The 23,711-nt window shown below is 44.9% G+C and overlaps 2 protein-coding genes across 2 annotated transcripts in view; one reads left to right on the top strand and one right to left on the bottom strand.

Moving 5' to 3' along the window:
• Nucleotides 1-23,711, top strand: part of ABCF1 (ATP binding cassette subfamily F member 1) — a 413,240-nt gene that overhangs the window by 272,475 nt on the left and 117,054 nt on the right. The gene's annotated exons all lie outside the window — the stretch shown is intronic.
• DHX16 (DEAH-box helicase 16) overlaps nt 1-23,711 on the bottom strand; it is a 66,174-nt gene that overhangs the window by 27,865 nt on the left and 14,598 nt on the right. The window contains exons 4-14 of the mRNA XM_068250413.1: nt 23,208-23,376; nt 23,015-23,071; nt 21,935-22,189; nt 21,565-21,783; nt 20,644-20,838; nt 18,962-19,072; nt 12,321-12,436; nt 10,007-10,217; nt 5,145-5,243; nt 3,190-3,342; nt 1,065-1,205 (exon numbers count right to left, since the gene is read on the bottom strand). Of these exons, the coding sequence (XP_068106514.1) occupies nt 1,065-1,205; nt 3,190-3,342; nt 5,145-5,243; nt 10,007-10,217; nt 12,321-12,436; nt 18,962-19,072; nt 20,644-20,838; nt 21,565-21,783; nt 21,935-22,189; nt 23,015-23,071; nt 23,208-23,376 (1,726 nt within the window). The remainder of the gene's footprint in view (nt 1-1,064; nt 1,206-3,189; nt 3,343-5,144; nt 5,244-10,006; nt 10,218-12,320; nt 12,437-18,961; nt 19,073-20,643; nt 20,839-21,564; nt 21,784-21,934; nt 22,190-23,014; nt 23,072-23,207; nt 23,377-23,711) is intronic.

The following is a 23,711-nucleotide window of genomic DNA, read 5'->3' as shown; positions in this document are numbered from 1 at the left end:
CAGAAAGGGACACATAGTGGACACAAGAGGACAATGGGGAGAACATGTACTGTACAATACGCTCCTGGAATATGGACGCACCAGGTTTAGTATATACTGTATACATTTTTTTCCCCAGATTTTTGCTCTCTAAACCTAGGTGCGTCTTATATTCCAGAGCGTCTTATATTCCAAAAAATACGGTAAGTTAATTATATTCAGGCTACTGTACCAGATACAAAGCCCAGTTTTTCAGGGCTGGGCTGCTTTTGCACCCCACTATAAGCAAGAAACTTCTCAATAGTAAGATGTGAGTCAAGAGGCAAAAAGGAGCAACACCAAGTTTTAACTAACTCTCCTAGTACTGGAGGCGCTCACTTCTGCATTTAGACCCATTGAGTTATACTCCTGTTTGCCTGATGAAGCAGGACCACACCTGCGAAACGCGTTGCACTAAGTGGAGTTCATTAAAAAAAATTTGTATTGATATATTGTAACTCAATTGAGTTTTATATTTTTGAGGGAGGTAAGTCCACCTGAACATCCCCCTCTTTTAGACTGTTTTTAAACGTTTTTATTCTACTTTGGCGCCTCTGTACACCAAGCCTTGCTGAAATCTTGATTCCACCCTCGGTGGAGGGGTGCTACCCCGTTTCCTATCTACAGAGAACGACATCTTAAAAACCTGAGTGGGATCAGGTTCTAATACTCCCCACCTGCACTTTAAGTGGTTGCCTATGGGTAACCCATGTTTGTGAGTATATCTAAATATTTTGCTTTTAACCACAACCAACTTAACAATACTACACCATATTGGGCTCTCGATTTCTCTTTGTTCTTCCAAGCATTCTCCTAGTACTGCGTTCCTTTCATAGGTTATTGAATCAGTCCTCTAGGCAGATTATCTGAAGCGCTGATAACAATGTTGAGGATGGAGCATGGTGCCAAATGTTACCACCAATGCTACAAGAGACATACTTTTATTCTAAAATAGGGCTGAGATCAATAAACAGGTCCATGGATAATTGATAAAAAAGCTGTCTCGGAGCAGGCGGTGCACTCGAGGATCCGCGGAGAAGTCTCACCTTTGAGCAGGGAGTAACAATGAGAGATTCCATGCCTGATCGGGCATTGTAACTTTTCTGCTTGCAGAATCCTGGATCAATGACGTAAATGATGCCATCTATGGTGAGTGACGTCTCAGCAATATTGGTGGCCACAACAACCTTAAAAAAACAACAAAACATTAAGGTGGATTTTACACTTGGCCATAGCATTGTGATGCTCCGCCCCATCTCATTACAACGCTAAAAACTACATGTATATGACCCTGCGACAGTCATATGCATAGCGCTGGCCCCGCAGGCCCTTCTCCTCCCCTCGCCCAGTGACTTACCCCCTGCCGGACATGAAGTACCTCACTGGGATTACCGGGTTCCCTGTCATATTTGCGTCATTCCGTGCGCGTGGGCAGCCACCAACAAATTTAACATTTCTGCATCGCCTACTGACTTCTAAGCATTCCACCGTGGCTGCGGAAGATCGCCGGTAACGCACAGTAGACTTTGCAGCGGGTCAGCGGCCGATAAGGAACTTCCGGCGCGACGCAATGGGGATAAGTGTGATAGGCCTTATAGACTTTAATTGCTGTTGTGTTACTCTGCATGGAGAAAGGGTATCGCAACGCAATGAAACCGGCTTAGTGTAAAAGGGGCCTAAGGGTACCAATACATACTCAATTTTCAGCACCGTTATCTGGCCGATTTGGTCATACTGGTCAAATCTGGTAGATTTCGATGCCGTAACATGGCCACCTGATCGATCGCTTCGATCAATCTCCAGCTGAAATTGGTCAAAGAGATCGATCTGGCATGCTGTAAAATCTCAGTCGCTTGATTGGGTGCATGGCAGTAACTGCGGTAACTGTGTTAGATTTCCCGACCCAAACGGGTCTCCCCCTTCCCTTCGGCCCATGGCTCGTGTTGCATGCTCACACATGTCTCACCTGGATAAAGAGGGAATAGAGGAACCATGCATGCAAGTATAACCAACATGCTCACAGCAGTCCCTGAAAGAGGATTCATGAAAAGGCTCTAAAACATACATGTCAAACCGGCCCGCGGGCCAGATCTGGCCCCCAGAGCAATTACATTTGGCCCTCAAGGGTTTCCCCACTTTGCATTATGTTTGGCCCACTCCAGACCACCAGGGATGCTATACTGAAGATGAAGTCCTAGAACACCAGGGAAGCTATATGGGGTAGGTAGGGGGGAAGCACTAAACACTAGGGAACTGTATAGGGGAGGGAGAACTGCTAGACACCAGGGAACTGTATAGGGTTTGGATGGGGGCCATTAGACACCTGGGAACTTTATTCGGGAGGAAGGTGGCCTGTAAACATTGAGGTTGGCCCGCGACTAGGTCCCAATGTACAGTTTCGGCCCACTTTGTATTTGAGTTTGACACGCCTGCTCTAAGATGACCCGCACTATAATTAGGGGGTACAATAATCAACAGTACTGAAATAGGAAGGGAGGGGTAATATAAAAAGAAGCCATATAATAGGGGACCTTATATAAAAGGAGCACAGTAATAAAATGCACTATGATAAGGCGGCACTAGGGGGTAGTATTATTTAGACCACTACACTTGTGGGCACTATAACAAGAAACACCATGATGTGGGTCACTATTATAGGGAGCACCACAACGCAGGACGTTAAACAGGAGCACTGCTAAAGGAAAAACATGGAGTGGAGGTGTTTAGCCCAACCCACTTTTAAAAACCACGCCCATTGCAAAAGTAATCCCCCTACACCCCACTGCCATTGTATAATTAATGTGCAGGGGATCCTGCTGGACCGTTCTATAAGCAGACTCTCTCTCAGGGGTGCGAGTACAAATTATGCCCCCCCCTGCAAAAGTTTGATGGAGCCCCTTTAATGTTCACATAACTTCCCTTGCCTCCCCTTGGTGGCCCTCACAGCCCTGGGGGTCCATCTTACAAGGTTCATAAAACAAGTGTGGCCATCAGGATCTTCACACTCATAACAAGTATAGCCACACAAAAAAAAACCCCACCTGATCTGGAGTATCAGAGAAAGGGAAGGTTAGTAGTTGGGCCCTCCTGCAGGTGCAGGTATTGCTCCCCTATAGTTACGCCCCTGCTCTTTGCTAGTGTATTTTGTCTCTTCCCTGCTTTAGCCGTTACCTTCCTGGCCCCAGGCGGGGTGGGTTCGAAGATTTTGGCCTGCATATCAGATGGTAAGTTGGCATAGATTGGTAGAATCTGCATCTCTGCGATCTTAGATCCCAGGCGGCGGCATCTTTCCTGTAACATCTCGCAGCATGCTTCAATCTCTTCCTGCAACAGACAAGGAATCAGCAAGCTGACATGCTAAAGTATAGCCAATGCTAAGACTGCCCTGCCCTCTAGTGGTAATGGAGGTCCATTTCCCCAACACGTCCACAGATTCAGAAAAAGAAATGTGCTGGGAAAAAATACAAACTGTCCGTTGAGGACAGACAATATAAATCTGCTTAATCACATAACATGCAGTGTATGGCTTTATAAACGTCATTTTCTTTGGTGCTCAAGAATAATCCTTGGCGTAGGGGATAAAGAGTCGGCACTGCGGATAGCGACAGCTTGGCAGAGGAGGGCTTTTATGAAACTGGCAGGAGGCATTCGCTTAGTTCCCTCTGGTGCAATAGCGTGCTCTGATGCAGGCAGTCAATACTGTGTAAGTAACAAAGAGAGAGGAGGATCGGCACTGCTACATGATGCATTTAATCCAGGGCGAAACATACACCAAGTCAATTACATGCAGTAAAAACTGTGACATACCAGTGATGAAAAAGCGATGCAGTAGCGGTGGATGCTGGTACAGGTAGCCTTACGGCCGTTTCAGGCGAAACCACGCTTCTACAGCCTCCATAAAAGTGCGGTTTCGCCTGAAGTGGCCGTAAGGCTACCTGTACCCAGCATCCACCGCTACTGCATCGCATTTTCATCACTGGTATATCACAGTTTTTACTGCATGTAATTGACTTTGTGTATATTTTCAATATTGGATTAAATGCATCATATAGCAGGGCCAATTCTCCTCTCTCTTTGTACTAAAGAATAATCTGATTGATCCCATACTTACTTTTCCCCAGAACCTTCCTGCTTGAGTTTATCAACTTACCAGCATGATTTTGGTAACCAAACTCTGGACCTTAGGTCTGCAGGAGCACAGAGGTAAACCCTCTAAATCTAAATGGAGTGAAATATGTAGCAAGTCGCTGCCAACTGCTCCAATGGTGGTTCCTCTTCTCACATTCCGTTCCCCTGGTGTTCTACAAGGTTCAGTTCTTAGCCCTGCGCTCTTCTCTCTTAATACCTCTTTTGTTGACTAACTAATTTGTACCAGACCACACCCTGATATATCACTCTATCCTGGATAAAATTTAATTCTGCCTGTCTGTTACCTCCTCACTGTTATATAACATGCTAGCAATACCCCTCCACTCATCTATAATGTCTTCCTCTTGTATACCCTAGTCCTATTCACAGTTACAACATTTATCAAGGGCTGCCCACAATGTCTGGAATTCTCTTATGAGCAGCCCATGACATTTTCCAAAATTTACGTGAAAAATCTAGCACAGCACAGTGATGTAGTGGGCAGCACTTCCTTCTTGCAGTGCAAGGTCCCAGGTTCACCTCTGGGCCAGGACACTGTCTGTATGGAATTTGCATTTTCTCTCCATGTGTGCTTGGGCAATCTAGTTTTACTCACTTAACTCCAAAACATACTAGTAAGTCAATAAGCTCCCCATAAAATTGGCTTAAGATAGAGGCGCTAGAGTATGACAATGGTAGGGATTAGATTGTGAGCTACTCTGAGGACAGTCAATGACATGACTATGTACTCTTTAACTGCAGAAGTTGTCAGCTCTATATAAATTCTAAATAATTATAGTAACTACACTTACAAGTTAAAATAAACAGTAACTACACTTACAAGTTAAAATAAACAGTAACTACACTTACAAGTTAAAATAAACAGTCTTTTGCAGTTTAGCCTCCAGCCATGATATGAATAGCAATTTCCTTCAGCAAATATCACGAGGTGATATGAACTATCCGGACCAGGATAGCTAGAATGACATTGTATTTACCTGTCCAGTTAAGAACACCAATATGTCTCCAGCCGGTTGAGTGACATGAATCTGTAGGACGGACACCACACATGCCTCTAAGTAATCAGCCTCCGGAGCCTGAAGAAGATACAGAGAGAAACGTGTGGCCATCAGAACACTCAGCGCTCCAATAACCAAACAACCAGCCCCAGAACTTGATATGGTGGATGCTAAAGGTGCATACACAAGCTAAATTAAACCTGGCTACAGTAGCTGCTCATAGACTCCTCTGCTGAGAAGTGTCCATACAGAGGTTCCTGAGCTCATTTCAAGATCCAGCACAAAGAAAGTTTAAAGTGTACCCAGAAGCGACATGATGAGATAAACATGTGACTGTACAGTGCAAAACATTAAAGAGACTCTGTAACAAAATTTTCATCCTTATTTCTTCTACCCTATAAGTTCCTATACCTGTTCTAATGTGGTGTGTCTTACTGCAGCCTTTCCTAGTAGCACAGTGGCTGTATTATCTCTGTTATATAATCTAATCTTCTTTCCTCTGACCACTGGGCTCAGGCACTCAGGCAGGAATGTGCTGCTCTACTTGTGCAGGCTCTGTGTGAGTCACAGACTGAGCTTATCTGAGCCTATCACACTCTGGTTAGCAGGCATGTCTTGTTTGTAAACACTGCCTAAAACTGGCTATTAAAAGCCAGGATTGCAGCAGGGTGTGGCAAAAACAGCACAGAGGGGCCCAGGAGAACATAATAAATAGAATGGTATGCTTTTTACTGTAAGAATTTTAGAGTACAGATTCTCTTTAATAACCAGGCTGTTTATCTTTTCTTTTAATTTTGCAGCCTGAAAGAGTTCATTTTCAAGCATGGAAGTGACAGCTTCTGTCTTGTCGGTACCTTGTCTGGAATATAATAAACATCACTGACAAGCAAAGTACAGTCAGAAAAGTGTTTTGCTTGCAGAATACAACCTCTGAGGGCAGGGGACAGATAGAAAAAGGTCAATAGTTCGTGTATTTTATCTTAATAGATTGACACTGAGCAGAGACAACAAAACAAATCAATCTAGTTTGTAAATGCTTAAAGCGGATCCGAGTTGAAAAACTAACTATAACAAGTAACTTGTCTATATATCTTATCTAAAGTTTAGATAGTTTACACAGCATATCTAGCTGCAAACAGCTTTAATAGAATATGATTATTTATTCCTGTGATACAATGACAGCAGCCATGTTGTTTGTAAACATTACACAGAGGCAGGCTTATCTGTATCTTGAGCCATCAGCCTAATACCCTCTCCTCCCTCCTCCCCTCTGCCTCTGAAATCAATGGCTAGTAACACCTCCCCCTCCTCCTGCCCAGACTGAGCTCCCATGAGCTATTGCTACTGCCAAGGCTCTCTGAAATCCTGTGGGCGTGGCTTTTTTAGTTTATAGGGAATTAGAGTATTAAAACAAAAAAGTATTTGGCTTGAGGAATGCCCTATAAACAATAGGAAAGGAACACAATTATGCAATGTGTAAAAGTTCACCTCGGATCCACTTTAAAGGGAACTAAGCACCCTTTCTTTCACTGGAATTTATCCTGTTCACTGGAATTTATCCTGTTCCCCCCTCCGATTATCACCATCCTTATCTACATTATTTAGAGTATTCACAGATGCTATCTTAACACTTTCCCTCTAGATAAGGTCTTTGAAGAGAAGTTGTCCTAATTACTCACCCCCTCTGTTGATGAAAAGGTATTGCTTACTTCTTGTAATGAGTGCATTAAAACAATTACTTAGCTGCCTGAAATCTCTGCGGCCGGGGACGGACAGGCCTGCTGAAGTAGGCAAACAACACTTAAGTGCTAAACTTTAATTGTAAAATAAAAGGTAAAATAGAAGTTTATTTTAATAATGAGACATTTTGTTGGCATGCATTTTCAAGTGCTATTGAGATTCCCCGGGTGCTTAAAATGGTGCTCGGTTCACTTTAAATATAAAATAAAACCATGTAATATCTAAAAAAAAAAAAAAAAAAAAAAAGAATTTTAGGAGTAGGAGGACAGATCCAATTGTTTATCTCATCAGTTTATTTTCACCTCGGCATCACCTTAAATGACATTGACCCCTGATCACGTCATTCTGCTCCCTGCTCCTGCCTCAGAGTTTTGCACCACATGGTTGTCCCTCCTTCCTTCCCAATAGACATGGAGGTGTCACTCTACTGTAGTAAAGTCCCGATCCCTTTGGTAGACAACCATTGTGCGTGAGTACACACTGTAAGGGTAAAGTTGTATTGTACGAATGCCTATAAGCCAACCTCTGCTACAACACTGAGCTGTGTATGGTCAATTTGGCATTTGGGGCACGGCTAAAATCCTCCTTTAGCAGGAAGAACAGAATACTGCAGGGGCCAGTTCATTTTACACAGGCTTTGTTTTTAAAACAAGCACTGCAGGGAGATAGATAAGGCTGAATACAATACAGCCTTACCCTTACAGCCCGTACACACTCGTGATGGATGTTGACTGTGGAATATTGCTGGGCCAAGAGCTGTACAAACACGGGATCAGTTATACAGTTGACAACGCGTTCTGTTTCGGGGAGTGGAGGGACGACAGAGATGCACGGATAGGACGTCATGTGGTGGACAGGGCAAATGTCACCAACAAAGGAATCGGCCGTCACTTGAGCATGTTTATTTGCTCGCCTGGCAATGGTTGGGGCCACTGTACAAACACCGTATTAATGAGTTTAATCTAACGTGTGTACGGTGCTTTAGTAGACTGTACAAAGTCTGACATAGAGAGTGGCGTAGCAATAGCTCCTAGGAAGTGGGCTGAAGTGGCCAAGAGGCCATAGGGGTCCACTGCCCTCCCCTTCATCTTGTCCAGAGTAAGGGGGCGTGGCTTGAAAGCAATGTGAGAAGCTGTGCCTTACTGAGCTCCAGTCGGGATCCTGTCCAATACAGCTCTGCCATACTGAAAAGTGTAACGTTCGCATCTCATCTCACCAAATACCGAGGACTCTCCCTGTGACAGCAGAGGTGCCGAAATATGCGGGGAAAGAGAGAGGAAACTGGTCCGGCAGACGGTCCTAAGAAACAAGATGGCAGCAGCACAACAACAGAAGACAGCACCCTGTACTTGGGACAGTGCAGAGAAGTGGCCAGGGTCTACACTACTGAATGGGTACCGTATTTTTCAGACTATAAGACGCTCCTGACCATAAGATGCACCTAGGTTCAGAGGGCAAAAACCAGGGGGAAAAAATATTCTAAGCCTGGTGCCTCCATGGTGAAGGGGCATCTTGTGGATTATGCCCCCTTTGCACCTCGTGTCCTCCTCTGTCTACTTTGTGTCTGCCTCTGTCCTTCTCTCTGCCCCTTTGTGTCCTCGTGTCCTCGCCGGGAGTCCCCGACATAGCGGCAGGTTGGAGGTGCGTATTGGTAGGTGTTCACAAGTCAGGAACTCCCTGCATTTGGACTATAGGACTCAGTGACTTTTTGCCACCACTTTTGAGGGAGAAAAAGGGAGTCTTAAAGGGAACCAGAGACGCCGGAATCGTAAAAAGAAAAAAAGATTTTATACATACCTGGGGCTTCTTCCAGCCCCATAAGCCAGCATCGCTCCCAACCGCCATCCTCCGCTTCCTGGATCCCGTCACTTCCGGCGGACGCGGCCAAATGTCCGCATGAGCAGGGGCTCCCTCCATACCCTTACGCGTGCGGCTGCGCAGTATGCAGCTGCACGCGTACGGGTATGCCGGGAGCCCCTGTGATGCGGACAATTGTCCGTGTGCTGCTGCCGACTGGCCGAAACTACAGGACCCGGTACCGCCAGATACAGGAAGCGGAGGAGGGCGGCGTGGGAGCGATCCGTGCGTATGGGGCTGGAGGAAGCCCCAGGTATGTACAAAATCTTCTTTCTGGGGCCTCTGGTTCCCTTTAAGGCCTTGTTCACATTGCGATCCACTCACGTGGCTGTTTGCATTGGCTGTTTTTGGAGGGTTTTTTTTCCCTTCACCCAGCACTCAGGTGGGCGATTCGTTTTTTGTGCAAAGCGCATTTCTATGCGCTTTTTTTTCAGAGCGTTTTTTTAATTCACTCCCTGACAAGTCAGGAAGTGAACTCTTTGACCCGGAAAAGAATACAATTTATTTATTCTTAAAAACGCGAACGCAACCGTTGCACAAAGCGATTTTGTGAGCAATTTGCGTTTTTTTCTATACCCTCCATTGAGGCGGAATCGCCTCAAAAATGTTCCATGCACCGATTTGCTGCCCGCACGGTGCACAACCCGCGCCGACATGAACCTTCTCATAGACATTCATTGCACAAGCGCACGGGGGCGTTTTTAAAAAGCGCACGCGGGAGAAAAAATTGAGAAAACGCCTCCAGTGTGAACTGGCCCTTATAATCGAAAAAATACAGTAGTTTGAAAGTGTAATGAAAGGGATATGGAAGCTGCTATATTTTTTAAAATTTTAAACCATGCCAATTGCTCAGCTGTCCTGCTGATCTTTCTGGGTTTAGTAGTGTCTTCAAAGCGGGAACCGAACTCTTGCACATCACACAATGAAAAGTCTTTATTCCACATTGCTGAATAACTCCACTACCCTGTGTTCGTCTACCAAGATCAAAGTGTCTAATTAGTTATCAGCAGCTGTGAATAGACTGCAGGAGCACAGCTCAGGCTCTCTGCCCAATACAGTAAACACTTAACCCCTTCAGTACTTTCTGCAAAGTGAAACCAAGTTCTAAACTTCAGGGTTATATTTTTTTTGCTTTGCTGTAGCTAATCTTTTAGAGCAGAGAGGTAGTTCTGAGTTTAGTTTCACTTAATCACACAACTGAATCAAGAAGTTTTATGCAGGTGGCATGGATGTGGGAAGCCTACCTTGGTGTAGTAAATGTCCACAGGGTATCGTCGTCCTGGGATGCGGAAAATAGGTGCATCATCAAAGAAAGAAGAAAATCGCTCGGTGTTCAGCGTGGCGCTGGAGACCAGGACCTTCAGATCAGAGCGAAAGCGGGAAATGTCCTTAATCAAGCCAAACAGAATATCTGTGTGCAGAGTCCGCTCGTGAGCCTCGTCTATAATTATCACACTGGCGTAACACAAACGTAAAGGTTACAACATACAAGATATAAATTATCCTAAAAAATTAATAAAAGTAGTTATAATGCATTACTGACTAAAAATATTTATATATAAAAAATATTTCCTGACCGTTTATTGTTAATTATCACTGTATTATAAACTCTTATAAAAGGGACTGACATTGATGTCGCTGCCTGCCCCCAAATGGAGCACCAGTCTAAGGTCTCTAGTGGAAGCTTGAAAAGGACACCGTTTCCCTCTGTTTTTATTCTCCTCCCCCCAGCCCCAGGTGAATAGGCACATCACCCTAACAACAGCTGAGTCACTTCAGCAGAAAGGGAGGAGGGCAGAGTAAAGACACTTGCCTCAGAGAGCTTCAGCCAGCAATGATTATATTTGCAGTTAGCTAGAGATAAGCAAGCTTCTGCTCTCGGCAGTCAAAGTATACATTTTTATATACAGAGAATGTGTGCAATTGCTGTCAAGTGTTATTTTATGTAACTAAAGCCTCATCTACACGCGTAGATGAGGCGGCGATGTGGCTTATCAATCGAGCCGCTGATGCGGCTTGATTGATAAGATCAGACAGGTCGGATCTTGCTACCGCTGATTCCCTGCTCGTTCCCCGCGAGGGGATAATGGCAGGGAATCGAGCGGAAGATAAGCGGCGCGGGGACGAGCAGGTATCGAATCCGGCACACGCGCAGGCGAGCGGGGTCACGGTGGGGATGCGGAAGAGGCGATCCGGCGGCTACGCATGTAGATGAGGCTTAAGAGTAGTTGTTGAAATTTTAGTTTTTGGGGTATTTAACTGAATTATTGGATACTTTAATTATTGGATAGCTGCCCAGTGAATCAAAGTGTCTCCTATTACCATAGATACTTGTAAGGGGAAAGACATGGAGGCCCTCTTAGAGGTGGCAGGCTGATTATCTTCCCCAGAGAAAAAAAAAAAAAAAAAAAAAATGGCGTCCAAGGAGAAGAGGAGTCCCGATCAAGGAGGAGGACCAAAGACCAGAGAGATACTTCCTGCGGAGCCCTATATTAAAGGGGCACTACAGCGAAAATTACTTTTCTCCCATGTTGCTGTCACTTACAATAGGCAGTAGAAATCTGACAGAATTGACAGGTTTTGGACTAGTCCATCTCTTCATAGGGGATACCTTAGAGGGCAATATAATACCTTGGCGGATGAGCTTTTTGTCCCTAGGCCTTCTCAAAGGACTAGAGGACATGATCTGCGCATGGAGGAAAAATGTTTTAGCCATTTATTTAGGAAAGGGTTCTTTACAGTAAGAGTGATTAAGATGTGGGATGCATTGCCACAGGAAGTCGTTATGGCAAACTCTATACCTGCATTTAAAGGGGGCTTAGATGCTTTCCTTGCGTTGAAAGACATCCATGGCTACAATTACTAGGTAATGCCTAATGATGTTGATCCAGGGATTTTATCTGATTGCCATCTGGAGTCGGGAAGGAATTTTTCCCTTTAGGGGCTAATTGGACCATGCCTTGTAAGGGTTTTTTCGCCTTCCTCTGGATCAAGAGGGATATGTGAGGGAGCAGGCTGGTGTTGTACTTTATACTGGTTGAACTCGATGGACGTATGTCTTTTTTCAACCAAAATAACTATGTAACTATGTAACTATATAGGGGATTATCAGCAAGGCTTTTATTCTTTATAAAGATATTCCCTAAAAAGGATTTAAACAATGATGCTGGCCAGCCTCCCTGCTCCCTACACAATTTTTTGGCAGTTGGACAGAGCAACTGCCATTCACTAAGTGCTTCTGAAAATAAATCTATCCCTGAGAATCCCCTATAAAGAGATGGACTAGTCCAAAACATGTCACTTCTGTCAGATTTCTGCTACTTACTGTAAGTGACAGCAACATAGGAGAAAAGTAATTTATGGCTCATTTTACTCTGGAAAAAAAAAATGTACTTCTTATTTGTATAGGTTTGCACATATTTTAAATGTTACAGTTTTTCGCTGTAGTGCCCCTTTAAGGTACTTTTCAGTCCACTACATACAATCCTATTGGCTCACCACCACATAACTGGGCACCCCATCTGGAGGCTTTTTGTGGTATTAGAGAGGTCAATGTACCTGTAACCAGCCAAGTCTGGTTCGGTGAGGAATTCACGCAGTAACATTCCATCTGTCATATACTTCAATACGGTGCGCTCAGACGTGCAGTCCTCAAATCTAATGCTGTACCCCACCTGGGAAGAGGAGGCAAGAGATGATGTGGAACAGCAGCAGGAATAAATGCAACGTCGCTCAGGGTTTCCACAAATACAAAAAAGGCAACTTTATTCAATCAATATATGAAACCAGTAAAGAACAAGAGTCACCATGGAGCGCTCCCATATCCACATTGACATCACATATTCCCACACACAAACTCTGGTACTGGGTCCAGTCGTACTTCTGGAGTCTTCAGAGCATTGGGGGGGGAGGGAGGTTTTTGGGATGCGGAGGAGGCAAAGTAGAGACATATGCAGAACACTGGTATGCAGAAATACGTGAGATGTGGAACAGTCTTACCCGGTAGTAGCATGGTTTTTCATACACGCACCCCAGTTGTCTTATCACCCAGAGTTCTATAGGCAATCCAGGGCAAACATCCATTGCGGCTTCATGAGTGGGCCCACACTACCTGCTACAGCTGCCTTATGCTCCTCATCTGACAGGTCTTGAAGAGCACGACAGCACGCACTCCGTCCGTTTCATGCTGATCCAGTGCTAGCTCAGTGTTCCAGCGCGTGAGATACTCCAATGGCCAGTGCAGGGACGTAACCCCGCCTACCTATGCGTTGCGCCCACCCCCTTGTGAGCTTCATCAGGGTGAAATGGAAGTCACTACAAAACTTATTTTGTACAGTGTCTAAAATGAACTTTTTTCCTGTACGTGTTTACCCTCTTCGCACATTAATATAGAGCACTACTGCTAAAATGAACCTTCAAATACAGTACCATTTTCATTTTATCCCAAAAGGAGAGGTAACTCCTGCTGGGGAGGCGGAGTTGGGTTGTAGTAGCACACAGAGAGACACCGTAAGATGGATCATCTCCCTAACATCTTTTCTACAATATCTTCCCTCCCAGCTTTGCATGCTGCCGTGTCAGTCGTCCTCTGCAGGTATGGCCATAGACAGGAAAAGGTGGTCGTGTAAAGCACTTTCCTTTTGTGGTAATCCAGTGTTGGTGTCCAGTTTACAGGCTACACAGAAACACACAGCTCATTTATTTAAAAAAAAAAAAAAAAAAGTGTTGCATTGTATGCATAAATCTGAAATGTTTTAACGTATCCATCTGAGTACTTTTGTAGGATTTAAAGCAAAAAATAAAAATAAAGTTAGATGCTCACTTATGGAGAGAGATCCCATAAAGGCCTCGATTCATAAAGCATTCCCGCATGCAGTAATGCTGAAAACAGCTGACTTTACCGAGCACTTAGCAAAATGTCCATTCATAAAAGCTGTTTCTGCATGAAAAGCTAAAATTCCCAAGCAGTGAGGGAAATTACCGACTTGTGCAGTAAACACCTCCACCACATGTCAATAAATGTCAATTCATAAAGATTAGAGCAGGTGGTAATGACACGGAGAATACTGCCTGCTTTGAAGAGGTGATAAGGGAGCGATAAGAGCAAAGTTAATGGAGACAGATCTCCCAGGCAGCAGCAGCAAGAGCGGAAACAACCAACGCTACCCTGAATACACCAGGCTGTGTTTTTAACCTCTTAGGTGCCTGTTTTCAGATGTCAAAAAGCCTGCATGTGTAAAATTTCTTGAAGTTCTTCTAAGCTGTGGCAATTAAATAGATTGTTTAGAAAGACTAGAGACAGATTCAGTGCAGATTCAGGGCAAACAGAGGCAGTATAACAAAAAAAATGCACATCTAAAGGGAAGTTGGGGCTGCCTCTTTTATTGTAATGCTGTCTCTGCACAGAGAACAGGAATGTAACAACTGAGCCAGCTGCTCATTAATGTATCAACCCAGCCAGCTACTCTTCTCTTCTCCTGTCAAGATTTTTATGAATTAGCACACAGAAGTCTAAAATACTGAATGCGGTATTTTTCCAATGAGATTTTTTGTTTCAATTGTTTTTATTGAAAAGTTTTATAAGTGTTACAGTTCAATTTTCAACAAGAACAAGTCTCAACAACGGTGAACAGAAACAGCATAAAAAATTTTACAGTCAACTCATCTTTAGTTTGAGCAAATGAAAGCCAGTATAACACTAGTAATGTCAACATACTAATCTGAGGGTAGAACAACTATTACAATTAGTAATCAGATAAGGAATTCCTAAACGCTATCGTGCAGGATAGTCCATCTACCAACTCTAATCCGTAAGGGGTCGGGAGAGGACTAGTCTATCATACCTGTCCAGTACCTATAGCTATGAAACCTAAGCTCCAGCGAGATAGGTTTTGCTAATTTCCTAGCATAAGCTAGGGTCAGCTCAATAGGTTCTAGTTGCGATAGTAAGTGCCAACGTGTGTAATAGGAAGAGGAGTATATTCGCATATTGTTGAGTTTACAGACTTATGCAAGTAAACATCTAGTGTCTTAACATCTACAATGCCGTCGTAAGCAGAGGCAAGTTGAAAGATAAACCGTGATTATGTGGAGATTAGAAGAAAGAAGAATGGGAGAGAGTTAGGAAGAAGAGGGAAGGGACAGTAGAAGAGGGTTCCAGGGACGAGGACTGCCATCCTTGCTTGTGCATGAAACCATAATCAGATCATTGGTTGTGCACCATAGCTATTTGTTCAGGAGTTAATAAGTAAGCTATCAATGGATCCCAAATTTTATGGAATTTTTTCATGCTATCATTCATACGGGCCCTCAATTTCTCAAAGAACAAGATATTTCCAAGCCTATTTTTGACTGTCTCAAACGAGAGGGATTGAGTATTCCAAGCCGCTGCTATTTTAATTTTGGTTACTGTGAAGATGTAGTTAATGAGAGCATTTTGGGCCGGGGAGAGGGATGGGTATGGACAACCTAGAAGGACATGGAGAGGATTCCGCGGGACTGGGGCATTAATCAGGGATGAGGCCCAGCTGCAAACTCTGATCCATAATCTACGTACTTTTTTACAAGTCCACCATATGTGAGCGAACGATCCTATCGTTTTACACCCCCTGAAACAGTTCCCTGAACATTCCTTATTGTATCTGGCTACCCTCTGGGGGACCAGGTACCATCTAAGTAGTAGTTTATAATTTATCTCAACCAGGTCAGCATTAATAGAGGTTTTAGGGATATTGTCCCATATATCACACATCTCAGTGTAATCGATCTGCAGGCCTAGTTCTTTCTCCCATTTAAGTATATAATCTGGCTTATTTTGGGAGCGCGTAAGGGTTAGTTCTCTATAAATAGCTGAAATTACTCCCGGTGCTTGTGGGTTTGTGTCGCAGATGTGCTCGAAGAAGGTCCTGCTCCTAGGAGACTCCGTTTGTGCGATGTGTCGTTTTACAAAATGGGTAATTTGCATGTAATGGAATTGCTCAGAGGGGGGAAGATTAAACTTTTCTCGAAGATAGTTTAGGGGCTTAATGCCTGTATTGGTAGCAAAATCCTGAATCCTAAGGAGTTTAGCTGAAACCCACCACTGGTAGGAGGAACGGGAAGTTAACGCTGCCGGAAAAGAGGGGTTACCCAGAAAGGAGAGGAGAGGCCTATGGGGAGACAACAGTCGGCCCGAGAACTTACATCCATCCCAAACTTGGAGGGAGTGTTTGATAATGGGATTTTGGATTTTAACTCGGTCTACTGGAATAAGCCAAAGGAGATTTTTGATATCGGTGGGTGCTACCAGCCTATCTTCCATATCCACCCATGTAGGCCTCTCGCCTTCTATTTGCCAAGTAGCTAGAATAGCCAATTGTGCTGCTTTGTAATAATGTGAGATATTAGGTACTCCCAATCCCCCCATCTGCTCTCAGACGATAAAGATGAAGCTTTTTAAATCTCGGTTTTTGCCCACCCCATATAAAGCTGTTGATCTTCCGCTGAAGGGATATGAGAAATGAAGAGGGGATGGGAATTGGTAATAGTCTGAAGACATACAAAAGTTTAGGGAGAAGGGTCATCTTGATAGCCACGATTCTGCCTAACCAAGAGATTGAGTACCTCTTCCAGCACTCCATCAGGTCCGCCAGATCTTTCGCTAGCGAGGGGTAATTATGTTGGAAGATTGTATCATAAGAGTTGGTGAGGTGGATGCCAAGGTATGGCAGTTTGTGAGTGTCCCAGCTGAACTCAAAGGTGTCCTGCAGCGACTGCATTAATTGCAACGGGAGGGAGATATTCAATGCCCTTGACTTTGCTGGGTTTACATGAAGCCCCGTAATGTTCCCAAATTCCTTAAGGATCTCATTCAAAGCAAGGATGGACCTAGTTGGCCGCGATATACAGATTATGAGGTCATCAGCAAATAGGCCCACCTTGTGCATTTTTCCCTCCATCAGTATGCCCTGTATCTCTGGACAGTTCCTAATTTGTATTGCGAGAGGCTCTATCAGCAGTGCAAATAGTAGAGGGGAAAGGGGGCAGCCTTGGCGTGTGCCTCGCGATATAGGGAAGGGAGCAGATTTAAACCCACTATAGGCCACTGAAGCCTGTGGATGCGAGTAAAGAGCCTTAACCCATTGTATCAAATTAGTTCCAAAACCCCAAGCCTGAAGAGCAATTAGAAGGTAAGGCCATGAGACTGAATCGAATGCTTTAGTTATGTCCAGAGATAGGAGCATTGCTGGGAGTTGTGAAGTGTTTGCATGATGTATCAGATGAAGGATACGCCTGACACCATCACTTGCTTGTCTGTGAGGCATAAAGCCTACCTGGTCTTTGTGTATAATGGAGGTGATTGCAGAATTGAGTCGGGTAGCTAAGATCTTTGCCAGAAGTTTGATGTCAGTATTTAATAACGAAATTGGGCGAAAGTTAGACCATTTCGAATGATCAGTGTTAGGTTTTGGGATCATTGTAATGGTAGCTGTAACAGATTCGGTATGAAACTGTGCCCCTTTTAATAAGCTGTTGAAAGCGAGAACTAATCTGGGCGCAAGAATATCTATAAATTTCTTATAGTATGAAGCTTTAAACCCGTCAGGCCCTGGTTGTTTGTTGGGTTTAAGAGTCTTAATAGCTTGTTGCACTTCCCCCAATGCAATTTCTTGTTCCATATGATCTTTTAGACCATCTGGGAGCGCCGGAAGAGGTATTGTAGATAGGAAGGACTCAATCTCACCTGTGGAAGAAATGTCTGGGGAGTTATACAAATTTTTTAGATTTTGTTGGAAAATCTCCACTATTTTAAGGGGATTGGAGGTAGATTGATTCCGTGCTGTTTGAAGAGTGACTGGTTTGAAAGTGGGATCAGGCTGTCTGAGGCGATTGGCAAGGAGGGTGTCCGGTTTATTATTTTTGAGATAAAATTTCAATTTGGAACGGGAGATTTGGTATTCAGCTTTTTCAGCCATACAGAGATTGAGCGCGACTTCCGCCCTACGCAAATCATTTTTGGTATCAGGGCCAGGGTTAGTTTGAAAAAGGTCATAGTGGTTGGAATATTCCCTCTCTAATTTAGCGAGTTTCTGCTGTCTGTCTTTTTTCCTCCTGGAAGCTATCTGTATCAGCGTACCCCTGATGACCGTTTTGTGCGCTTCCCATATCGTGAGGTCAGTCACCAATGAGATTTTTTTACCGCAAAGCCTTTTACGAATTGACCCACAGAGTTCCCGGTCCTCTCTCTAGGCACTCAGTACACACAGATGTCCTTAACCTCCTTGTCGGTTATCCCGAGCTCAGCTCGGGGTAACCTGCGCAGGAGGATTTCTCAGGCCCCGCTGGGCCGATTTACATAATTTTTTTTTATTGCACGCAGCTAGCACTTTGCTAGCTGCGTGCATATTCCGCTCGCCGCCGATTCGCCGCTACCCGCCGCGCCACCCCCCCCTCCAGACCCCTTGCGCAGCCTCGCCAATCAGTGCCAGGCAACGCTGAGGGGTGGATCGGGATTCACTCTGACGTCCCAACGTCCATGACGTCATCCCGCCCCGTCGCCATGGCGACCGGGGAAGCCCAGCAGGAAATTCCGTTCTGAACGGGATTTCCTGCTTGGCTGCGGGCCCTGGGCTCGCTACATGATTTTAAAAATGAAAAAAAAGTGCTCTGCTGCCCCCTTGCCGTGGGAATTGGACCGGCAAGGGGGTTAAAGGGAACCTATACTGGGAAAGATGTGGATTTTTCCTTTTAAAATAATACCAGTTGCCTGACTCTCCTGCTGATCCTGTGTCTCTAATACTTTTAGCCACAGCCCCTCAACAAGCATGCAGATCAGGTGCTCTGACTGAAGTCAGATTGGATTAGCTGCATGCTTGTTTCAGGTGTGCGATTCAGCCACTACTGCAGTGAAAGAGATCAGCAGGACTGCCAGGCAACTGGTATGGTTTAACTGAGAGGGCTATGGATGTTTCCTTTTAAAGTTTCTGCAGTGCATAGCAAAAAAAAAAAAAAAAAAAAAAAAAAGACAAAAGAAAAAAAATGTGCTCCCCCCTCACCGCTGTGTGAAAGCCGTGCACGTGTGCAGCAGCAGGGGTGTGAGAGGGGCGAGGGCTTTTCTGCATGTCCCAATGAATAACAACAACAAAAGAGGGAGGGCTATATCAACAAACATTACAACAGTACAATAGCAAGCTAGGGATGTGTAGGATAAGCTTCATTACCTCATTGCCCAGTTTAACAGACATCTCCTGCGAAACTCGAGCAGCTACACTCATTGCTGCCACTCTTCGAGGCTGTGTGCAACCGATCTTCATGCCGTTACGAGTGTAACCCTAAACAGGATAGAGAAAGACAGAGAGGCTGAATGATCAGAAGGAATCAGCATGTACAGTGGCGTAGTAATAGGGGTTGCAGAGGTCTTGACCATACCGGGGCCCTTGGGCCAGAGGGTCCCCATAGGGCCCTCCCCCCTTGGGGGGGGGGGGGGCATGTAAAACTCACACTGGGGCCCATAGCGCCTTAGCTACACCACTGAGCATGTACAAAGCCGGTTATTAATCAATCAGTGTGGATTTGTAACCTGGACAAAAATGGAGGATGATGGTTAACCCCCTCCCGACCGATTGGCGGTGGGAGGGTGGCAGCTACAGGACCGCCTACCGCTGATTGGTGCCAGGTCCTGTAGGCAGAGATTAGCAGGGATTGTGCGTGCATCCCCGCTGAGTTACAGAGAAAAGCCTGCCGGAGCTGGCAGGCTGTTAAGGGGAAAAAAAAACACGTTATTTTAGTTTGTACAGGGCTGCAATCTAGCGCAGCACTGTACTGGGGACAGCCCTGTCACTTGGCTGTCCCCTGGGGTGGCTCACAATCAGATCCCTCTCATAGGCTGATGCCTAAGAGGTGATCCTACTGCTGGATCTCAGAGGGAGGGAGGGAAATAAAAAAAAACACAAACAAACACAAACAAAAACACATGGCTTCATCAATGACGCATATTACAGAAGCCATCACTAAAGGTGCGACAAGAGAGGAGACCAGGTCTGCATCCCTGGAGAGCATCTGGAGTAAGTATGACTGCCGCTATGCTGAGCCCGACACCTGGGGGGGGGGGGGGGGGGTCAGTGCAGACACCTGGGGCAACACTGGGAACACCTAAGGGCTCATGGGGGACACTGGGGGCCACACTGGGAACACCTAAGGGCACATGGGGGACACCTGAGGACACCTAAGGGTATATGGGGGACACCTGAGGGCACGTGGGGGACACCTGGGGGCCACACTGGGAACACCTAAGAGCACATGGGGACACCTGAGGGCACCTAAGGGCATATGGGGGGCACATGTGAGACACCTGGGGCCACAGTAGGAACACCTAAGGGCTCATGGGGGCCACACTAGGAACACCCAAGGGCACACGGGGACACCTGAGGACTACACTGAGGACACCTAATGGCACATGGGAGACACTGAGGACACATGCGGGAAACCTGGGGGGGGGGGGGGACACTGAGGGCACATGGGGACACTGAGGGCACATGGGGACACTGAGGGCACATGGGGACATCTGAGGACATTAATTGGGGTAGAACACCTACAAGACGCTCCTGGAATATAGACGCGCCAGATTTACTATATATATTCTTTTTTTCCTTGGTTTTTGCCCTCAAAACCTGGGTGCGTCTTATATTCCGAAGCGTCTTATATGGCGAAAAATACGGTAGCTGCTCTGCTGAGGCATTCAGAGGAGAGATCAAATTACAGTTGTGATTAGTCACATATGAGGGGGAATTAGACAAGCTAAATTCTCTAAATACATACAGGGTGTATTTCTCTATCGTTTCCTTCTGTCCTGTGCAAGAGTTCAGGTCCACTTAAAGTGTTATTGGGGACATTGACCACTTACTTCTTCATGAAGGTACTGTGGAATCTGGGTGGTCTTGCCGGATCCAGTCTCGCCTTCGATGATGAGGATCTGATGTTCAGCGATGGCTTTCAGGAGGTCTTCTCGATAGGGGAAGACAGGGAGGCTGCGTCGCACCTCTTGGATTGACATCTTCTTCTTCTCCAGCTCAGATAGAGCTTTTTCATTTTCATCTTCCTGGCAAGACATACATTGTAAAGGAACCATGAAAAGTCTTGTACAGGGCAACATGTGGGACAGAACACTTTCAGCTTTTACTAAACTAAAAAAAAAAAAAAAAAAAAGAAACTTCTGGCTATGGCCGCTTGCACATGCAGCTTGACTCCGTCGGATAACCGTTCTCTAAGATTTTAGGGTTTAAAGGGCAACTGAAGCAAGAGGGATATGGAGGCTGCCATATTTATTTCCTTTTAAACACCAGTTGCCTGGCAGCCCTGCTGATCATCTGCCTCTGATACTTTAAACCATAGACCCTAAACATGCAGCAGATCAGATGTTTCTGACATTTTCCGATCTGAGAGATTAGCTTCATGCTTGTTTCTGGCATTATTCAGACACTACTGCATCCTAATAGACCAGCAGGACTGCCAGGCAAGCGGTATTGTATAAGAGAAAATAAATTTGGCAGCCTCCATATATTTCTAACTTCAGTAGTCCTTTAAGAACCTTGTGCCTGACAGTAGAATATTTCTTCTATAAGCCAAAAAGTTCACAAACTGGGGTTTAAAGGATAGCATATTCTTGTTTTAGTTTGTTCTAAAAATCTTAAAATTCACTTTACTATTGAACAAAACAATTCCCTCTCCTCACTGAGATACAACTTGCTAAAATACTAGCAGTAAATAATGACTTATTTTTAGCGAACGCAGAGTTACATTTTATTTATAGAGTGCGGCATCTTACCTTCTCCACAGTCCCTTTCATCTGTGTGGAGCTGACAAACTGGATGACCTCATCCTCCTCCATCACATAGTCATAATCCTTCTGGCCTTTAGCCCGGGCATCCTTAGCTCCGAACTTGAGCGATGCAGCCCCGATATGCTCCTCCTCCCAGCGCCGCTGTTCCTCCCTTGGGGCAAAGCGCTCCTCAGTCACTGGCTCCTCATATCGGTCGGGAATTTTCTGCAGCACAATAAGATACATGGTTAATTGCAAGCTTTCGAAACGTTAAGTGTCTTCTTCAGGCATTATACAGAACTGGATCAGAACCGTACGTATTTCTATTAAAATTAATACCCGAATCAACTTTTGTCGCTCTTGAATGTGAGCTTACCTTACTCCGCGTCTCCTCTGGCATGAAATAGCGGTCATGTTTTTCCATCCGCTCCCTTTCTCCCGCTTTCTTGTACTCCTTGGCCAGATCCCTGACACTGCGTTTGTACTCCAGCTCCCGTTTCTCCGTCACAGTCAGCTCAGGCTCGGCGAACAAATATTCGTCATCTGCAATCTCCGCCTCCAGGTCCTCCAGCTTGTCCTTCTCTCTCTTGACCAAGTAATCTCGCCGGGACTTCTTCCTCAGTTCTGGTACCTGTGGGACAAGATAGGATATTAGTAGTGATCTGCACCGTCACTCCATGGGGTACATCAGCTTGCCCCCATCAATCTATTTCAGTAAAGGTGTCAATACACTTCTTGACTTTACCCGTCAGATTTAATTATCCTGATCAAAGCTGCTAAAAATCGATGCCCCAACATGCTTCCCCGATCGATAATTCGGTCAATTTCGATGGACTGATCGTACTAGATGAATATCGAATGGCGTCCAGTTGGGACCAGCGGTAGAAAGACAACCCATAGCAGTGCAAAACTGTGGGGCTCTGCTAAAATGATTTCCAATAGATTTGAATTAGATCAGAGAGGGATCTATCTAATGGTTAATCTGGTGGCACATCAACTGATGTAAGGCCACCTTAACCTTGTGTTCAAGCCCTTAGAGCAACCTTGGCACAAACCCAGGTAACAAAAGCAGAGCATATGATGAAAAAGGACATAACCAGAGGATGCTTATAGTGATCACTACATAGCTAGATTTTCATTGGTTCCCAAGATCATAAGTGCAATGCAAAATAAAGTGAGCCGAGCTTCTGAGCAAACAGATTTGTTAGTTCAGCCATCCAGGAAAAGAATGAAAGATCAAAGGGGATGGACTTTTTCCGGACAATTGAGAACTTTTTACCGACACTTTTGACAACATAATTTTCATATCAATCTCTAGGTATTACCTCTGGATAAAAAACGATTTTGCCAAGCAGTTTTCAATGTTGGTAACCTCTGATTACGTACTTCATTGTACATGCCTTTTATACTGGCGTCACTATAAACGCTGTAATACTTCTGGATACAGTGAGCTTACCATTTTTTTGCGATCTTCTTCTGCCACCTTGAGTCTTTTCTGTGCTTCTTCGTATGCCTGGAAGAGTCCAGAGAAGAATTATGAAGCAGTCTGAGGGGTACAAAGAACTTTTTACAGCAACAATAATCTGAGCTACAGCAGGTAAACGTCTCTCCCACCATCGCTCCTCATGTCTGCTTCCACCTCTCCTTACCTTCTTGTCTGACCTCTCCACAATATTCCTGGTCTTATCCTTATCTCTTTGCTTAACCCTTTCTGCAAAGGCATCTCTCTCTTCCAGATCCTTCAGCCGGTCTGCCTCCTCTTGGTCTTCTTCATCGTCAGAAACAGTTACTCTCTTGGGTGATGGGACTTTTTGTTTCCTGGAAGTCAGTGAGAGACAGAAAAATCATTGAGATTTAACCAGAGATGTAGATGCAGTACTGCGCTCTGTAGCAAATCAGATGACAAACCAAATGCCCAGTGTGATAAGCTATGTACACAGCTAGACCGTGGTCATTGAAAAATGAAGAATCCCTGACAGTTAGTGACGAGCGAACAATGTCGGTGCACATATAAGTTCAGTGGCTGCACAACGACGGACTACCCAACAGACTGGAAGTGCGAAAATGAGGGACCGGGAATGTGAGATCTGCAACACATGAGTAGTTTAAAGAGAACCCGAGGTGGGTTTGAAGAATATTATCTGCATACAGAG

This window comes from Hyperolius riggenbachi, chromosome 8 (genome assembly GCF_040937935.1).
Source record: "Hyperolius riggenbachi isolate aHypRig1 chromosome 8, aHypRig1.pri, whole genome shotgun sequence".
Taxonomy (NCBI): domain Eukaryota; kingdom Metazoa; phylum Chordata; class Amphibia; order Anura; family Hyperoliidae; genus Hyperolius; species Hyperolius riggenbachi.
The sequence above is the reverse complement of the archived record's forward strand: the minus strand, read 5'-3'. Positions and strand labels throughout refer to the sequence as shown.